This window comes from Protobothrops mucrosquamatus, unplaced genomic scaffold, assembly GCF_001527695.2.
Source record: "Protobothrops mucrosquamatus isolate PMUCROS unplaced genomic scaffold, P.Mucros_1.0 scaffold1018, whole genome shotgun sequence".
NCBI classification, from domain to species: Eukaryota; Metazoa; Chordata; class Lepidosauria; order Squamata; family Viperidae; genus Protobothrops; species Protobothrops mucrosquamatus.
In genome coordinates this window covers 127,245-144,335 of record NW_015387254.1, presented here as the reverse complement: position 1 = coordinate 144,335, position 17,091 = coordinate 127,245, and the positions used below count along the sequence as shown (strand labels likewise).

Below are 17,091 nucleotides of genomic sequence, written 5' to 3'. Positions count from 1 at the left end.
AGTCATAGCAGAGTAATTTGTATCATTTATTATTTCTTCCTGTATCTTATGTTGCCTATTTGCAGACTCCCGCAGAAAAACACACTTTCTCTCTGTCTCTCTTTGTATTTAGACAGAGATTGAGGGAGAGAATATCTTGCTTAGTAGAAAGGTGACAACAATATATTGAAGAGATAATATTTTCTGGCAACTCATACCATTTGGCTGCCATAGAGTAATGGCCATCCTTCTCTAGCACAGCTGCCCAGCAGATATATAGATCTTTTAGAACTGGATCTTCAGGATGTAATCTAGCTTTGGCAATTACAATGGCTTCTCTGAGACAGAAGAAGAGAAAAAATAGTTTTAAATAAATCACAGCTTAACATTAGCACACTGAACCACTGATCTTTCACATCAAGTTAAATTCAAAATAATTATTGTGATTATTTCCCCAATAAGATGCTGGGAGAATCAGCAAGCCAGCACCCAACTAGATACACACATTTTAATGTCAAATAATAGACTATAGGAGAAATTAGGAACATTAAACATGGTCTTAAATTGATATAAAATAATCCCTTTTTAACACTAACTACAGATAGTCCTTGACTTAAAACAACAATTGAGTTCAAAATTTAGGTTTGCTAAGTGAGATATTTGTTAAGTGAGTTTTGCCCCATTTTACAACTTTTCTTGCCACAGTTGTTAAGTGAATCACTGCACTTGTTAAAATTAGTAACATGGTTGTTAAGTGAATCTGGCTTCCCCACTCGTCAGAAGGTCGCAAAAGATGATCACAAGATCCTGCGGCACAGCAACCGTCATAAATATGAGTCAGTTGCCAAGCGTCTGAATTTTGATCATGTGCCCATGGGGATGCTGTAACTGTTGTAAGTGTGAAAAACGGTCATAAAGCAGTGTTTTTCAGTGATGTTGTAACTTTGAACGGTCATTAAATGAACCGTTGTATGTCGAGGACTACCTGTATGCTGTTCTGCTTCTTCTGATTTACATGAAAAGCTAGAAGACAATAATTTCTTTCTCCATAAAGATTCCCAATTCTATACCGGAACCAAATGAAACAATAGCAGTGTAATGACCTGAAAAAATTATGAGACTTCAGGAGTTCTACAGCTTCATACACTTTATGAAGGGAAAGCAGATGGGAGGCAGCCTTGACATACTGTTCTTGAAAACACAACTGCTTTGCAAAGGCTTCTACAGTATAGGCCCAGGCCTGGTAGCCAGCTGAAGGGAAGACGGGAACAACAATAAATAAAGTAACATGAGAGAAATAAGCACATGATTTGTTATTTGTTGCATTTACATCTTACCTTTTTTTTTTTTGTTCAAACATGGGTGGGAGGACCCTCCCCAAATTTCATCTCACTGAACCCACGAGATATGTTTGGCTGGGATAGAATGACTACAGACACCCACTGAATTCCAGGATCAGCTCCACAATTGAAACTGAATTTTCCCAATCCTAGCCTGACACTTCTGACCACTAGCACTGCAACTACTTTGGCCCTGCAGTGTAAAACCAATGTAAGATTTTCAAATTAAGGAAGGGAAGTACTTTAGAACAATGCATCATTCTTACAATACTGCCTAGTATTGGGTGCAAAATAGCAGATTTTCTTCAGTGCTGTGCATACCCATGGGTGAGATAGCCACTAGTTGATCTGTTAGTTCTCCCCTTTCTGCAGCTGATTGAAGAGCACCTCTAAGATCTCCTTTCCACAACATCAGTTGTTGAAATAGCTCGGGGTGTCCATTTCCTAAATGACTTTTTCCTGTGGGTGCAAGCATTATGTATAATACGCCGAACAATGTGTACAGCATCATCAAAAAGCAACAAGAAAATCCACATACATCTATACTTTGCAACTCACTCTGTGCTATTATTTATTGCCTCAGTTTAATGATGTTTTTGGATCCAAATGACTATGTAGTTTCTATTTGCTACACTGTTTCTCCCTTAACCCAACTCTTCTCTCCATTTAAGTACTCTTTTCCTGATAAAATTAAATCCTTCCTCCCATTTTTCCTCACAGTAACAACCCTATTAAGTAGCTGGATTGAGAGTTACTTTTCTTTCTTACTTTATATTTCATATTTCTAAATTGCCCATCTCCCTATTACTCGTATTTTGTCTTTATGTTTATAAATAACTCAAGGCGGAGAATATATGCAACACACCTTCCTCCTGCTTATTTTCCCCAGAACAACAACCCTGTGAGGTGGGTTGGATTGAGATTGAGTGACTGGTCCAAAGTCATCCAGTTGGCTTTCATGGCTAAGGCAGGACTAGAATTCATTATCTGCCTCTTTCTAGCCTGGTGCCGTCACTGGCTCTCCAGAGTTAATTGTATTAAAGAGTTAATTATTAAAGATTAATTAAAGAGTTAATTGTGCAAAGGTACCCACTCAATTTCTGTGGTTGAGACTGGATCAGAATCTGAGTCTCCCCAGTGCCAGCCCACCATCTTAACAATTACAGCACACTATCAGTGTGGTATTAATTGCCTTTTGAAAAATTAAAGTACAATCACTTATCTAATCAGAGATCCTTCATAAGTGATCGTTCAACTGAGTTATTCAAAGATTAAAACAGTAACAATCCAAAAAGTAACCCCCCCTTAAAAAAATTAAGAATTGCAATTTTAAGTATCTGATTACCCACTACAGAAGTCATCAATATTCAATTAAAACTAGAAGAAGCAATTGTATAGTATATAAAAATACAATTTTATCTGAATATGACTTTTAATTCCCTCCATATGTTAAATCAGTGATCACCAAAATAACTGAACTTTATGGAAGCAGAGACCTATATGATGGTGACCTGCTGTCAGGACTACTTCAGAGCCAATACTGAAGTGGGTTTGGAGATGGAAGACAAAGAAAAAGGAAACAAGTGAGGATATGCTAGGAGACAATGAAAGACCAAAAGTAGCAGAATACAGTGAAGATTTCTGAGGCCACCATGAAATCCTTCAGAAACAAGGACTAGAGACCAATAGGCCAAAGAAAATGTAACATTTGGTTAAGGATGTTGTGGGAATGGTTAGTAATACAGTATGCTTTAGATCAGCAAATAATTTGAAACTTTTTGTTGGTTTATTGACTGCAACTATAATTTATAATTGTGTCCTAATAGCAAGTCTGGTTATATTTTCCTGGTTTATCGTTAGTATGTTTCTTCTAAGCCACTAATCAATCCACAGAGGTTCAAGGCCAGAATAACTGAAACACAGAGAAAACAACCCACAAACAAACATGATTGTTTTCTAACCCATGGTTATGAGCCATGGCTTAACAACTCATTTTTACATGCAAATACTATATCCTATTTACTATTCATCCTTACCCAAACCAAGTGATTAATGATTCAAATACTAACCTTCTGCTTCCATCATCTTATATAGGGCAGGTCTATCTGTGAACAGACCCAAATGGATAGGATCCTTTGGAGAAGGGGTCAAATCTTCATTCAACTCTACCAGGAAAGTAACAAAGTTTTATCACATTTATGATCTTCATGATAAAAGAAAAGTGCTTCCTATAGCTTAAATAATTCTTAACATATGTTATTTATTTCTTCTTACTGCAAGAATTAGCTGCATTGTGTACCCTGTTCTGAATCTACTGCTTCTGGCTGCTTTAGAGGTCCTCTCCCAGTCTTCTGAGTAATACTGCTACTAAATCAAAATGTTTTTTATGTACAGGCACTCGTATGATTGGCTTGTAATGGCTTCAAAGCAGTTGTACCAAGCTTCAAGTGTTCTGACTACATGATTACATGGTGTGAACAGATCTTCATATATTGTTCTAAGAAAGAGTCTTATGCATAACCAGATAATAGAGACATTACATATATACTCTTCTAGTTGAAATGAAATCAAAGTGACATCATGCTTGGGAGAAACCATGCTGTTTAGTTTTGCAAACAGAGTAGACTGAAAAGAACAAGATTTATCTGGGGAATGAAACTACTGGCATTAAAGCCTTTCCCAATTAAGATTACTCTTTTTCTCCTGAACTGCAGCTAAAAAGCGGTTTTGATAAATATCACTTGGTAAAGAACACGGAGATTTTTTTACTTCTCTCCTCCAGCAATCCTTCCAAGATCTCTGTTTTTGTTGTAAGTTCTAACTCTTGATGGCAATCCAGCCTGTGGGTCAGATTCTGAGTCCCAGTTATATACTATGTCATTTATTTTTGTGATATACAATTTTCTCATATTACTAATCTAAATAATATGGAACAAATTTGTTGTTAATATATTCTGCTATGTATTGGTTGAAAAAGCCACAAAGCAAGGCTAACAGTCTATTTAAGATATGAAGTTATCTAAAAAATGATCAGTACATTGTATGGCACATACTTCCTATCTTACCTTTGGAATGTAAGAAATGTGCTAATCTCAGACAGTCCTGGTGCAGTTCCTCCTTTGACCTGTGGTCCATAGATGTGCTCAGAGGCAGGATTGATCGAGGCTTTTTTCTTTTCACGGAAATATCTACTGCTGGAAAGAGAGTTGTTAGAAACTCATATCCTGACTACAGCTGCTGATCCCTATGCCAAAACTTCAAGAGATTATATGTAAATAATTCTATATATATAATTCTATATAAATAATGTGTACAAACCTGGCTTAACTGGATCCTTCCTTACAGGTGGAATTTTAACCAAAACAGGAGGTTTCAGGCTATCCAGCCCATGGACAGATGGTGGACAAGTTGTTGAATCACTGTCAACTTCAATGAAAGAACTAATTAAACTTGTGCAATGCCTACAATAACATGCTTCTGCTACAAACTGCCACAGAGAAAACTATAGGAGGATAATATATATATGCAGTATATCTTTGTCTATCTAAATTCATTAGCTCTAGCTTTAAATGTAACTGAAAACAAGGGAACTGCATGAGAGCTAAGAAAAGGCAATCCTCTCAGTGACTCAGCTAATCAGTCAAGGTTTCAGAATTAAGAAAACATGATGGTAACACCAATAGCACTTAAACTTATACACCACTTCACAGGGCTTTACAGCCCTCTCCAAGCGGTTTACAGAGTCAGCATATTGTCCCCAATAATCTGGGTCCTCATTTTACCCACTTTGGAAAGATGGAAGGCTGAGTCAAGTCTCTGGCCCCATTGGATAAAGAACAATGTTTACTTAAACAACAAACATTATGATTTGAAGGAATAGGGAACCAAGAGATTCACTCTGGTTGAACATCAAGTATTTGCCTTTCTAGAGGTGAGTAATAACATCTCTCACAACCATGTTTCTACAGCTTAAATGCTATTTTCCAGTTTATTAAGACAATTACTGCAGCTATGATTAGAGATGCAAACTGTTATGTACCTTCTGAGGAAATTTTCTCAGCTGCCTCTTGCTCATGTGGTTCTTTTTCTCCTTCCGGGTCAGAAATCCCATTTTCTTCCAAGGGAGGTTCTTTCATATTTTCGCCACCATTCGTCCAGTCATTTATATTCTGTGCAGAAGGCAACTTCCCCAAAGGTTTCTTCTTTTTCTTCACTTTCTGTTTAATCTGAGTGCTTCTTTTTTTCTCTAGCTCAATACTCTTCTTGCCTAATAAACAGGAAATGCTTTTAAAAGTGTTAGAGATTCCTCTTAATTTCTTTCTTTCTTCTCTTATGCATACTTTTTGATTCTTGGCAACTGCAAGGAAGAGTCCCTGCAGTTTTCTTACAAGATTTCAAAAGTGCCATTGCCCACTTCCTAGGACTGAGAAAAATGACCGGCCCAAGGTCACCTAGGCTTTATGTCTATACAGGACTTAGAACCCGTGATCTCCTGGTTTCTAGCTTGATGCTTTAACCATTGCATCAAACTGGTTCCTTTGAAAGGATTACAACAAATGAAATGCATTACAAGAGACAGTACACTAATTTTCTGCTTTTTAAATTTTATCTCCAAAGTTTGGGGGAAGACAATATTTTGGAGGCCGTGGGTAGCACACATTTAACTTTGGGAAGGGGCAAGATAAAGTCAGCAGACAGGACAATGATGCAAAATCATCATTGTCACACAGGAAGGGAATGAGATTTTCTGTTCCCCTATTTGAATCAGAGATTTTCTTAGCCTTTCTATTTGTCAAGCCTTACTCTACAATCAACTATAAATGCTGATTTTTTAGGAATCACAGTTAGACGGTGTTTGAAGGGACATTTATTCATTTATTTAACTTCTCCTGTCACCAAAGTGACTCTGGGCAGCAAGCAAAATTTAAAAATAAATTAAGTAAAACAAAGAAGATAATTGTAGATACAATATGGTTTCCCAAAATGAAAGAAACGTCAGCAGAAAAAAAATGGTTTGTGCACATGCAGACACATTAGGGGACCTATTATCTTCTAATCAAAAGAACTGCAGTGGGAACATGTTCCCTATTCTCTCTGCCTCTTTCCTTGGATTTAGTCCAACATTCAATCTATGACTATTGCATTTTTAGGAAGCCGGTGTCTACTAATTCTGGAATACTAATACTATAATCAAAGAATAATGACTAAAAAAAAGAATAAACATCACTACAAATCTTGGTATTTATTTTTTTTTAACTCTTACTGCTATGTCAAAGTATGAATTAATAGTTTACTGACCTTGGGGAGGGCGAATGTGCTCTTGTTTTAAAGCTACCCATTTGTGAACAGAGAAGTCATCACCCCCAGTGTAAATGGACTCTGTTTCCACAGGTGACCACTGTGCACAGAGCAGACGGCCTCGGTGTCCCCTGTAATTGTGCAAAGGCTCTTCTTTTAGAGCATCCCAAACCTGTGAACAAATGTCTCATCAGTCCCACGTGATTTTTCCACTAAAATAATCTCCAATTTCTAAAGACGTGATATTAAATTAAAATTAGATACTTCCCTGTATTTTTCTGCATAATATTCTAACTAATATTACCAATATTCTAAGAGCCGTGTTGCATAATATTCTAACTAATATGCTAAGAGCCGTGTGGCACAGTGGTTCGAATGCAGTATTGCAGGCTAACTCTGCCGACTGCCAGCAGTTCAATCCTGGCCGGCTCAAAGCTGACACAGCCTTCCATCCTTCTGAGGTGGGTAAAATGAGGGCCCAGATTGTTGGGGGCAATAGGCTGATTCTGTAAACCACTTAGAGAAGACTGTAAAGCACTGTGAAGTGGTATATAAGTCTAAGTGCTATTGCTAACTTAGCCTTTGCATGCTTTTTACCTTATTATCAAGAGGGTAATGTGTCCATTGCAGGTTGGTTAAATCAGGTGAACCCCCATACCAATTCTATTTTAGGCCATAGAAATCAATGGTTTGAAAGAGCCCATATAAATCTCTAATCTATCACCTCTATAGGCTTGTTTCCAATTTGCACTATGCTTTTAAAATGTGGCTCTGGCTTTTTATATTTGTACTACGAAGGCCAAAGGACACATTTAACTTTGGGAAGGGGCAAGGCAAGGACAGCAGACAGGACAGAATTAAACCATTTGTTAATTTTTTCATAGTTATAAGCATACACCATGACAAAAAAATCCTGCACATTCTGCTTTTAGGTGCACAAGGGTTCTACATATACCACAGAATGACAATTTACACAATGAATGTTCTGAATTCCCCAAAAATACAAAATGCAGCATGAGAATCTGCTTTTCCAAGTTTGGCTTTCCCTATTATATTTTTTTTAACCAAGGCATCCCTAAATCTTTTATCTATTTGATTAGATCAGGGGTCCCCAAATTCCTCAACTCACAAATCCCTTCATGAAGTTTCAGATTTTTCATCAATCCTCAAACATTTATTATATGAAAATAATTTAACTACATAATATTACTGCACAATAATAACAACAATAATGGATAGTCCCATTGACCCTTGTGAGGAGATATTGACCACTTTGGAAAACCCAGCATTAGATTAGGAAAAAAAATCTATTAAAATAATTTCACAAGCATTACCTGGGCAGTGCCATCATAGCAAACAGATACCAGTCTTCCATTATGATGTGGACTCCAAGACAAACTAGTGATCTTGGCTGTGTGTCCAGCCAGAGTACGAAAAGGCTCTGTGATTGTTACAGGCTTCTCCGAAGAACTCTCTAAAGAGAAAACATACTGTTTGAATGAGTTCAAATCTTACAACTTACTTTTTATATAATTTTAAAACATGTTTAGAATACTTTAAAAAATGAATACAGAAAGACAAAGGGAAAAATCAAACAACAAATAATACAGAAAATTATAAAGAAAGAAAGAAAGAAAAGATGAAATAGAAGAACACAAATTAGTTATTGCTACACTGGATCTTCCTGAATAATGTTCTGACTCTTTTCATCAAGAGAACAATCTGTCCATTGTGGACTGGCTATCTTACAGGAGGTGAAGTTTTAAACATGTTTTACTTTAAACCAGAACAATGAAACATGCCGTCTTATTCAAAATAATATAGAAGAAGATGAAAAACAACAGTTTAAACAGTGACTTGTGGCAAGAACTGGAAACATAGTCACCTATGACACTCTTGATATTATGTACATAAATAGTAGCATTATTTGAGCCAGAAGCTATCATATAACTCAGTTCTGGTTGTGTCCCATGGTCGTGATGCCAACGGATAACATTGATAAGCTTATGATGTTGCTGGATGGTGCACAGCAGTTTCAAACGAGGAGCCTGAAGTATCTCAATTGATCTGCAAGATTAAAAAGGAAGTATCAATGCAGAAATTGATGGGAGAAATAAGTACTTTAGTCTCTGTTCTCCCAAAATAATTCATACACATACATTACAATCCTACTCTGAATAGCCTGCAAATTGGAATACTTTATTACAATAGCACAGCCATCTCTATTTCTAAATATACATATATTTTTGGTATGTGTTATATCTGCTTGCATGGTATGATAATTTTATGAATGTAGGAATGCTTTAAGTTTGATGAATACAAAGATTTGTCAAATTTTGTTCCATGATATTAAAGTGGAATGGTATTAGATAGATCAGAAAGTCAGAAAGAGTCCAATTATTAACTTTGTCAATTATATATTAAAACAGTGATAAGTCAAGGACATATAGTCAGGCACTCAAAACACACCATGACAGCACAATCAGTCAAGTATCTGGAGATGTCATTTTGTCTGCTCATACTTTATTTGCTCATATTTACTGGGAAATTTTTTTCTATGAACTAAATAATTATATTTTTTTTAAATGACTGAAGAATTTTATATTGATTTTGTTGCCCAGTAAAGGAGTTCAACAAGGCAGTTTCTGACATAAAAGAAATGAGGAAGTCAGTTAATATGCTTGACTCTCAACCACTATACTTGCTACCAAATGGCAAATTAGCATTGAGTTAAAATTTCAGCACATACCCATCTTCATTACCAATAGCCAAGAGAGTGCCATCTGGTTTCCAGCTGATTTCTGTATGTGCTGGTAATTTGTGCTAAAAGAAAATCAATAAAATTATAGAGCCTTAATAGTACTGACATCCATTCAATAAATCAGCGTTCCTCAACGCTTCTAGCTTTGCAGACTGGTGGTGTTGGGTGGAAGGGAATGGTTCGCACAAGCAGCAAGGGTGTGCAGCTCCATTTGCACGAGTGGTGTGCCTGCTGCTCATACAAAGGGAGCACACATGCGTTTGCCTGCTGCTCGCACAAATGAGGGTGTCCATGTGCACGCGCACATGCTTGCCGGCCATTTCCACGGCCCAGTTGCAAAATCCTTATGGCCCACGGCCCACAGATTGGGGACTCCTTCAATAAATAATGTAAACATGGTCAACTGAAGGTTTTCAGGGAGAATAGAGGAATCAGGGAATTCTATCAATTTTCATAATAATCTAGCACAATGTTTCTCAACCTTGGCAACTTTAAGACATGTGAACTTCAACTCCCAGAATTCTCCAGCAAGCCAAATCTTAAAGTCACCAAAGTTGAGAAAAACCTGATCTAGCAGCTACCACCAGACAAAGGGGAAAAAGATCAGCTTGATGAGTAGTGGTCAAGATATTAGACTAAAAACCTGGAGATCATACGATTTAATCTTTCCTTAGGCACGATAACTAGTTAGGTGACTTTGGGTCAGCCATATATTCTCTCTCAGACCAACCTACCTCACAGGGTTGTCGTTTTGAGAGGTGGGAGCATCATGTACATTGCCTGAAGTTATGCAAAGTAAAGGCATATATAAAAGAAATAACTAAATGAAAAAAGCCACCATATAATTTCTGTTCACCTAAATTTTGCAAAAATTAATTTATTTTTTCAGCCCACAGGCAGACATAATTTTTCTAAAATCTTAAATCAGTCAGGAGATTATGATTAAAAACTATTCTGTAGGAGACATCTTATGGAATTTGAACGAGTCTGTCTGTCTCTCACCTATGTATTTATCAAACAATACAAATACATTAATTGTAAGAACAACTAAGGCCAATCTGAGCAAATCATGCATCCCAGCATTTATACAAGAAATCTATATGGCAGATATAATATTTCCCTGAAAACAGATACAATAATCACAAAAGTCAGGAAACAGGTTAGTATGACAGTGTGCTATCTACAGAATGACTTGAGTATGAAAGTATTCTCAGCAAGAAATTAGAAACTGTGCTTTCATATAGCTTTTTGACTCCACCCCATGCTCTCACTTCAGTACTGAACACCCAGCAAGAGGCACTAGCATTAAAATGAAATATGATAGTATGACACAATAAAACAAGTGGCTGAATGCAAATCTCTTGCTTTTCTCAAAGCTATTTAAACTTTCCTATGCAAATAAGTTGCAGAAACATAGAGGCATGATAGGTGGCAATTTTGCTACAACAGATAATACAGTAATTTGACATAATGAAAATTCCACAATCAGTGGACCTGGTCAATCTACTTGGAAGGATTTAAAATATTTTCTGAAATTGTAATAAAAGAATGAAACTTTCAAATGTTTAAAAGTTTTAAATTTCTAACAGATTTCCAGTGAAGAAGATAACAGAAAACAAAGTAGCATCCTAGCCTTATAGACTGTTTGAGAAAGTCAAGGCAGTATTGAATTTATTTATTAGATTTTTTTTCTGCTCCTTTCTTACAAGCTCTGAGTAGTATATGAAAGTGAGACCCTTTTCCTGCTCATCACAATTATTTTGCATTTGCCTTCTAATGATTACTAGATCATAACTGTACAGTAATAACTCATGTCCACTGCTATCTTGGTTATTTGCACTAATTCTTTCTCTCACAAATGCCTATGCTACTTTGCTTCAGTTCTACTTTAATCAATAGTTCCATTTTTTCACCCATGTTTCTCCCGTTGTTACCTTATACCTCTATTCTGCAGTAGCCAACACTGCATTTTGATTAGTTTGTCTAACATTCTGTCTTCTTTTGTAGTGACCTTAACAATGCTGAGAAACTTCTTCATAAAGTTTAGTCTTCCTGCAGTTTTGTTTAATTGTTCATTGCTTATGCTATGCTTTTTATTTACATATAATTCTTACAAATCAACACATTTCAAAGCATTTTATCTTATCACTTGCTTAGAATCAAGAAGCTGAAAAAGAGTTCTAGGAATATCACATGATGCATCCCAACCATTTCATCAGCAGATTCTAGACCTGAGCAAATTGGAATAATTTCACCAGCAAAATGCTGCATATAACAATTCATGGGACATTCTTGTTAATTGTTCCTCAGAAATCTGGTGGTCACTTTAAACAGAGCTGCTGAGGCATACCAACTAACACAATAAGGCAGAAAAGTAAGTATGTGTTGCCATGCTTAATGCCAGAGTGTAATCTTGAACATGAGCTATTATCCTTCTTCAATCAAGTTCAGTTCTGAACTTTTTGATATCCGCTTGTGAGTTTCGTGTCCCATAGCTTCTTAACATTCTGTACCAGGACCTCTTCCTTACCCCATACTTTCTACCTGTGTAGGATTTTAATTTCAGTCTGATTTCTTTCTATTTCATTACAGATGGTGAACTGCCAACAGCCCAGTTCGCACTAAGCTGAGAGCATTCTATGTCAGTGTGCCAAAAGTTACTTTGGAGTCAGATGTTACTTTCTTCTACCTGAACTATAATACAGATGGAGAACAAACAAGCAATTTTCATTCCAAGGTCAAAATTCTTACTCACTTTGATTGAATTTGTTTCTCGAATGAGTTTATTGATATCATGAGCTTCTCCATTTAGATTCCAAGGATTATGTTGGAAAACAACTCCTTCTCCTGCACAGCTATATAAAGTTATGGAAGGTCTATCACCATCTCCCCCTACAATAAATAAGAAAACAATGCTATTGTGTCTTATACATGTATATTTTAATGTAATTAGTAGAAAAAATTTAAAACTTATTCTTTTAAATATTTCTTTTAATATCATAATTCTATCATCCTTTATTGGATCAAAGTACCACCATGCAACATAACTATGACTTAAATCATCAAATTACTGCAAAAAGTAATGGTCAGTTGAAAAATTCCTGATGTTTATGATTATATTATGAAGCAGTTTCAAAACCTGTGAAGATCTTAATAAAAGTTTGAACATGCCCACCATGAGTGGGGGAGAAGATAATGCTATTTCTAGAGCATTGTCACAATATGTGGACCAAGTAAAAAAGCCAAGACTTACGTAAAGACAGTGGAGGAACTGGAGGTCCCCAAACTAAAGTATACACAGTTTTCTTATGGTATGTACTAGAGACTTGGGGAGGCCTAACAGGAAAAGATATATGAAATTGGCATCATTTTTTAAATTTTTTATTTATGTATTGTTTTATCATAAAAAGTAAAATACAAAACAGAAAAACAAACAAACAAACAAACATTGGCATCATTTTTAAAGAAACATATGACAATATCTGAAGTAACCTCCCTCAGCATTATTTAAAATATCAATAGAAATGAGGAAAGGTCCAACAATTCCTTTAAGCTAGAACAGCAATATTTTTCACAATCCTTCTGCACTCCTTTTTACAAGTTTAAAAGTATGTCTGGTTGAACACAGAAGAATAGCACCAATTTTCTTTGTATTTTCTCAATACAAGAGAAACAATAACAATACTAATGACCCCCCCTCTCTTGATAAATTCTGCTCTCTTCTGTGACTTCTCAAAGGATAAGAATGAACATACAAAATGCATTCTAATTAAAGAGTAATGATAAATCTGTGAAGTAACAGAACAAATTATGAAGAGAACTAAGAAATAACTGGGCTTCTGGAAGATTTTGAATCAGAACATGGTCTGAAGAAGTTCTTTCAGAAAATTTTCTTAGAATGTTAATTCTATGGTTTTATCAAGTCTCTACCCCTAATAGCATATGGAATTAGGCTGACACTATCAAATACTCTTGCAATAGAAGGTTATCTTCATATGTTTTGATACCCTTGCAAAGCGTTACTTTCTTTTGATCAACACTCTTCCTTTGGTTGAGTGCATACTATGCCAAAATATGGGCAGTTTTGGCTTATCACCTATTGTCATCTGTGATGGTTTACTGAATAGTGAACCAGCCATATATTGATCGTTCAAAAAAACTATAATCATGGCTCATCATTATATATGTAAATAGATACTAATCAACAAAAATAGTTATATCTTACTTGTTAGAGTATGTATCATAAATTCCAACCTTTCCATCATCTGTTCCAAAAGCTAAACAGCCTTCTTTTGTTGGATGCCAAGCCAACTGCAAACAGAAAACACACTTAGATCTCAACACTATTGTCAGAATTATGGATTAATGCAAATTATATCCAGATTACACTGTGACATTAACATAGCTGATAGATAGATAGATAATATACTAAAAGTATATCTACACCAGCAGAACATGTAATATATACTAAAGGACATTTGTTAGCATTCTCCATAAGCTATGTTCATTTGCAGAAAGCACCACAAACAGAAAACTAACAATACATGAAATTCTCTGTGATTGAAGCTACTTTTAAGCAAACTAGCAAATAATAATAATAATAATAAATAATAATAATAAATCATTGCATGAAGTATCCTGACAATTTAAAATAATTAGAACTGCATTTTCTTTAGATAGATTTGCAGGTGTAGCATTTTAGAACCCAGTAACATAGTAATAGCTGCCAGTAAAAGAATGAAGTTATTAAGCTTAACGATTCATGATCAAAGTTAATTGCAGTTTACAGCAGTTCATTACATTATTTTTAAACACCACTTTCTAGTGTTGCTTTCAAAAGCAGATTTTGTTAATAATGTTTTTTTCATTATCTTAACATCTGTGCTCAAATTATGCTGAGAATTGTTTTCTTATCTAATGGCCCTGATATAAGCAGTGACTTTTAATTAGTATAATCAATACAGCAATCTTTATTATTGTTAATATGTTTAAATAATGTTTAAATCATTTTAAGTGAATTATTTCTGACATTTTAATAAATATGTATATAATTAGCACTCACAGTACATAAAACATACAGTAAGTAGTATCCAATGTAGAAATCATTATTTTGAATGGGAAAATAAAATATATATTGAAAAACAGGAGCAGAATCACACTTACAGCTGTGACTTTGGATTTAATGCCCTGCCAGAAAGTTTTCACATCATAATGATTATTAATTGAAATGGTGTTCCACACTCGGAGCATGCTGTCCCCAACTCCAATAGCAAGGCAGCCTGTATCTACAGGTGAAAAGGCCAGGCTGTAAACAAAACCCCCAAGAGAAGGCATAGTCCAACAGCAATTCGAAGTTGCCAGATCCCAACACTTCACCTACAAAGAAAAAAAAATATGAATGGAGCTTCAATAAAAAATCACCAAATCAAAAGCCATGGAAAAGTTCAGTAGGAAAATTATGAAGATTTTCCAAAGAATTTCTGAAGGGAAGCACTGATCTGCTCTAAAAGTGAGTAGATTCCTGCTGAGATTCTATGGATAAATACACTAGAATTCTACAAATTCTACAAATACCAGGCGTAAGACTAGATTCAAGGTTTAAAAAGCTAATGTGCTATTTGATTCAACGTATTTTTCTGCATGAGAGTTAAGATGTTTAAATGTTGAAGATCAAAGTAAAGTGAAGACAAATGAGTCAGCGGAAAGTCCAGTTCCAAAAACTGTGAAAAGGAGTCAAAGGGAACTGTAATGCACCAAAGCAAAAAACAGATTTATGATAATAATTCAAATGAAAATGCCACCAAACTTACAAAAATCCCTCACAAACATTTGATCATTTTTCTCTGTAGGCAGATCAGTTATCAGCAATGATTTTGAAAAAAAAACAGAGGAAGAAATCTCACATATTACCTAGAATCAGCAGCAAAGATAGGTTAACTTTTGTGGAACCTTCAGATCAGAATGTTCTGAAGGGCTTTTTAAAACAAACAAACAAGCAAGCAAGCAAGCAAGAGATATGATCCTTACATCTCTGTCCATTGAAATGGAGAAAAGAAGTTGTCTGTCTTCTACTTGCAAAGTACACAAGTTGAAGACTATTCTAGAATGGTTTTGTCCTTCAGATGAAGCCCCCAGGAGTTCCCATTTCCGCTTCCCAGACTGTGCCAAATCCCACTTCAGCAATTCACCACTATGAAAAATAAACATGCAGAAAGCAAGAATTTGTTAATTCATAAAGTAGGTTGTTTTTTTTAAGTATATAGCCTTTTACACTTATAGTCACATTGCACAAAATATGAAATATTTTGAGGTCTAATAAAATTGTATTTTAAAACAGAAATTCAAAAAGCTTTATTTCACATGTACAGAATGATCATTATAATTCATAGGGAAATCTTTCTAGATCATTTAAGAATTTGGAAACATGCAACATACAAGAGACATATATATCCAATGTCCCCAAACTAGTGCTCTCCAGATATGTTGAAGATGCAAATCATAGAATTTGAGCCTATATGTCCAAAGCTTCAGGATTCTAGGAGTTGTAATCTTCACACATCCAGAGGATACTTTTTGGAAATATAAAGCAAATTGCTTAGAAAGAGAGGTTGTTTTTGAAAGGTTGGAGGTGTATTGAGAAAACACAGAAAATATATAAAAATATAAGGAATTAATCGACAGCTTTCCCAAACTTATTTTCTTATACTTTTGCCTTTCAGCCAGCCATTTAATTTGAGAGAATACTCACCCAAAGCAACTGGAGAGAATGCATGTGGGCTGATTTGAAGGCCAATGTAGTGTTAACCAAAGACGCTCTTTGACCATTGGTTCAACACCTCCACCTCTTCTTTTCAAAAAGGGCAATTTCAAGCTCATTACCACTAGCAAAAAGAAAAAAAAATAGAGACTTCAAGCCTGCATTGATATCAAAATAAAGGAGAAATTCCAGAATGAAAATGGGATTGTTCCATTTAATTTTATTAAAAAAAACACCTTTGCACATGTTCTGTAAGACACAGACTGATACAGACATAAATACTGTTGAACATAATATTTCTGACTGAATACATGGAATTTATTTACTAAGTTCAGACGGCCAACTTTTCAAGGAATCATTAAATCTTGTTATGAGGGGGGATGCCCTTCTAGGGAGCAAAGAAAGAAAATGTGCACTTCCTGGAACAGATTACGTTGTTTAATTGATGAGACCTGGAGCATGCCTGGTTGGCCTGCTCATACAAAATGGGCAAAAACAATAGGAGGTAGGGGATCCATCAGATAACAGGGCCAAGTGCCATGAAAAGCTTTATAGGTAATAATTGGCATCTTGAAATGCATGAAAAGCCCACTGGCTGTTTCATGTAGATGTTAAACAGGAGTATCAAGCTTTAAGGCCCACACAGGTACGGAATCTCAGGCTCAATCTCTTTCTCATCATACTGATTGGAATCACAGACAGAGAAAGGAAAATCTGAACGCAGTGCTCCTATTCCCAATTGGTATATTCAATCCATAATGATGATCAATGGATAAAGAACCAGGATAATTGCAACATTCCCATTCTGGCTCTGCCAGAGGCCATCTACAGGCACTATGGCCGATGTCATAGTCTAAAGCAGAGTTCCCAACCTTTCTTGGTTGGCGGCCCAGAGCGGGACGGGGGAAAGAGGGGATGATTTTATGGGCAGGACAGGCCCATGTGCATGAGCACCG

General features: G+C 35.7%; 1 protein-coding gene across 1 annotated transcript in view; it reads right to left on the bottom strand.

Moving 5' to 3' along the window:
• Positions 1-17,091, bottom strand: part of GEMIN5 (gem nuclear organelle associated protein 5) — a 31,722-nt gene that overhangs the window by 10,555 nt on the left and 4,076 nt on the right. The window contains exons 5-21 of the mRNA XM_029284846.1: positions 16,127-16,259; positions 15,406-15,568; positions 14,542-14,754; positions 13,604-13,689; positions 12,632-12,714; positions 12,134-12,270; positions 9,367-9,440; positions 8,503-8,684; positions 7,952-8,091; positions 6,618-6,789; positions 5,359-5,586; positions 4,638-4,745; positions 4,385-4,513; positions 3,389-3,484; positions 1,641-1,778; positions 1,083-1,230; positions 198-317 (exon numbers count right to left, since the gene is read on the bottom strand). Coding sequence (XP_029140679.1) covers positions 198-317; positions 1,083-1,230; positions 1,641-1,778; positions 3,389-3,484; positions 4,385-4,513; positions 4,638-4,745; positions 5,359-5,586; positions 6,618-6,789; positions 7,952-8,091; positions 8,503-8,684; positions 9,367-9,440; positions 12,134-12,270; positions 12,632-12,714; positions 13,604-13,689; positions 14,542-14,754; positions 15,406-15,568; positions 16,127-16,259 — 2,350 coding nt within the window. The remainder of the gene's footprint in view (positions 1-197; positions 318-1,082; positions 1,231-1,640; positions 1,779-3,388; positions 3,485-4,384; positions 4,514-4,637; positions 4,746-5,358; positions 5,587-6,617; positions 6,790-7,951; positions 8,092-8,502; positions 8,685-9,366; positions 9,441-12,133; positions 12,271-12,631; positions 12,715-13,603; positions 13,690-14,541; positions 14,755-15,405; positions 15,569-16,126; positions 16,260-17,091) is intronic.